Below are 2,680 nucleotides of genomic sequence, written 5' to 3' on the forward strand. Positions count from 1 at the left end.
AACAGTTGGGCTGAAATTTATTCAGCAGACCAGAGAACTATTAAAATAATGAACACAAATTAGAATTAATCTGCAAACTATTCACTCACCCAAGATGTGTTTAAATTCTTAACTTATATTAATTGAAATGAAGAGTCTGACCAGCCATCCTAAATAGTCATGGCATTTCCATTAATAATGTATTTAACTGCTTTTCTTTAACACTACTTTTTGCATGAAACGACCTAGCCCTCATATGGCACTACGCATGTCTGGTCATCTTTGATTCCCAAATTGTGGATTAACATTGACACTTTTTTTGTGGTTAATCTAAAATCAAGTCAATATACAAATGCTGAGCCTATGTCAATCCCCAGTGCAATAACTGGGGATCCACATAGATGCAAAGGCCACACTTGTTATGTTCCTGCTGGATATGCATAAGTCACTGTTACTTTTTCTTTTTTTCCTCCCTCATCTTTAATGAGAAGCAAAATTGATTCATCAAACTATAGCAGTGAAAAAAATTACTAATAGTCTCAAGAGACATTTCTCTGTTTCTCCTTTTTAAGGGCATATTGGAAGCAGAGAAAAAGACAAGCTTTAGAACATGAATTAATTAATTATCTATTATCTATTTTTATTTAGGCAGGGGTCAGCAAAGCCAGAAATACTCTCGATTCAGTGGACAGGAAAACGTTCAAATCGAAGACTTCAGAGGAACAACAGCTTATCACCAACCAGTCCTCATTTTAACACAGGTGTTGTCATTTTACCTGTACTTAAAGCATGCACACATGCACACAGACACAAAAGCAGACAAGGTTCTTTGGGTAAATGTGATAACTTTCATTAGAGGAACTAAATAGTTTGAAAAATTGTTTGAATCAAACCTAAAACCTGTTGTCACCCAAAGAGCAAGTTTTGTCCAAGGCACAACAGACTTTCTATGAAAACTTAAAAACATAGATCACCTTCCCACCAACACCCTCCTAGCCACCATGGACATTATCAGCTTATATACCAAAATCCCACACCACGATGGCATCCAAGCCTGCCTTACTTACCTACAAAAGAAAGATTACAACTCAGAGTACAGACCTAAAGATATTACTGAACGTATACACTTCATCCTCACACACAACTTCATTTTCGATAACCAACACTTCTTCCAGACCGTGGGCACAGCTGTGGGCACCAAAATGGTCCCACAATATGCCAACATTTTTATAAGCCACATGGAAGAATTCCTCAAGGACTGCACCACCAAACCCTTGCTATACTTAGGATATATCAATGACATCTTCATCATTTGGACTGAAAACCTGCAATCTGATTGATTTCCACCAGAAATTCAATAATCATCCCCACTCCATCAGACTCTCTCTTGAATACTCCAGCACCAACTTTTCCTTTTTAGGCACTATGGTCACTATCCAGAATGGTAAAATACAAAGCAACACATTCAAGAAACTCATGGACTAACATACATATCTGCAAAGAACCAGCAATCACCCTAAACACACAAAGAAAGTTGTAATATACAGCCAAGCCCCCCGATACCACTGAATTTGCACTGAGGAGAACACCTGTGATTGTCACCTCACAAATCTCAAAAGGGCTTTCACTCAACTAGGACACTTCTCCAGAGAGATAGATTGTACTTTTGAAAAAGCCACCTGGATACCACATAAAAAATTTCTGCAGTGCAGAAAGAGAATCCCCGTGACTCACACCACTAGTTATGACGTATCATCCCTCCCTGGAACCTACATGGAAAATCCTCAAACAATTGTAATCCATTCTAGAAGAGGCCCCAGTTCTTAAAGAAATCTTCCCAGAACCACCCATCCTAGCCTTTAAACAAGAGCTAAACCTTGCCAGCCTCATCACCAGAAGCAAACTTCCTAGGCCAAAACACACTGAATGGATCCAGACCATGCCATGACATGAAATGTAAAACCTGCCAACACCCCCACGATAATGACACTCCACAACAGAACTGTCACCATTCCTGGATCTTACACCTGCACCTCCAGAAATATTATATATCTCATCACTGTATTAATGCCCTGATGGAAAATATGTAGGAGAAACCAAACAACAACTGCGCACCAGAATGAACGCACACCAAAAATCCGTCAAAGACAAGAATACCTGTGGGGGCACATTTCTCACAAGACAACCAATCTCTCACCAGTCTCTCAGTTCTGATCCTCAAAGGGAACTCACAAAACACCTTTTGCAGAAGAGCCTACAAACTTCACTTCATCAACCTACTGGATACAAAAAACCATGGACTAAATATAGACACTGGATTTATGGCACATTATAACCTGCCTGACATCTGATAACCTCTCTACTATTTACCAGCTATATCTTATCACCAGGTCTACATTCCCCTTCCCCCACCTGCTACCTGTTGCGTACCCATTGATAGCATCAATTTACATTTTCACTGTCTGGCAATCTTGCATGCTGACCTCTGGCTTCTATTCTATCCCATCCAGGAAGAGCACAAAACAACTGCAGATGCTTCCTCAGCCTGAAAAAGGGTGTTTGTACCCAAAAGCTTGCAAAGAATAATTTTTCCAACAACTTCAGTTGGTCTAATAAAAGATATCAGATTTACCCAAAGAACCTTGTCTTTAAAGACAGAGCTAGCCTATAAGTTAACCTAGTTTCTGAGAGTAGGGAGAAT

The 2,680-nt window shown here is 39.5% G+C and overlaps 2 protein-coding genes across 2 annotated transcripts in view; one reads left to right on the forward strand and one right to left on the reverse strand.

The window, feature by feature from the left end:
* NECAB1 (N-terminal EF-hand calcium binding protein 1) overlaps window positions 1–2,680 on the forward strand; it is a 260,437-nt gene that overhangs the window by 218,452 nt on the left and 39,305 nt on the right. The window contains exon 7 of the mRNA XM_019527900.1: window positions 628–740. Within this exon, the coding sequence (XP_019383445.1) occupies window positions 628–740 (113 nt within the window). The remainder of the gene's footprint in view (window positions 1–627; window positions 741–2,680) is intronic.
* Window positions 1–2,680, reverse strand: part of CUNH8orf88 (chromosome unknown C8orf88 homolog) — a 225,261-nt gene that overhangs the window by 142,037 nt on the left and 80,544 nt on the right. The gene's annotated exons all lie outside the window — the stretch shown is intronic.

This window comes from Gavialis gangeticus, unplaced genomic scaffold (assembly GCF_001723915.1).
Source record: "Gavialis gangeticus isolate Ggan-Ray unplaced genomic scaffold, GavGan_comp1, whole genome shotgun sequence".
Taxonomy (NCBI): Eukaryota; Metazoa; Chordata; order Crocodylia; family Gavialidae; genus Gavialis; species Gavialis gangeticus.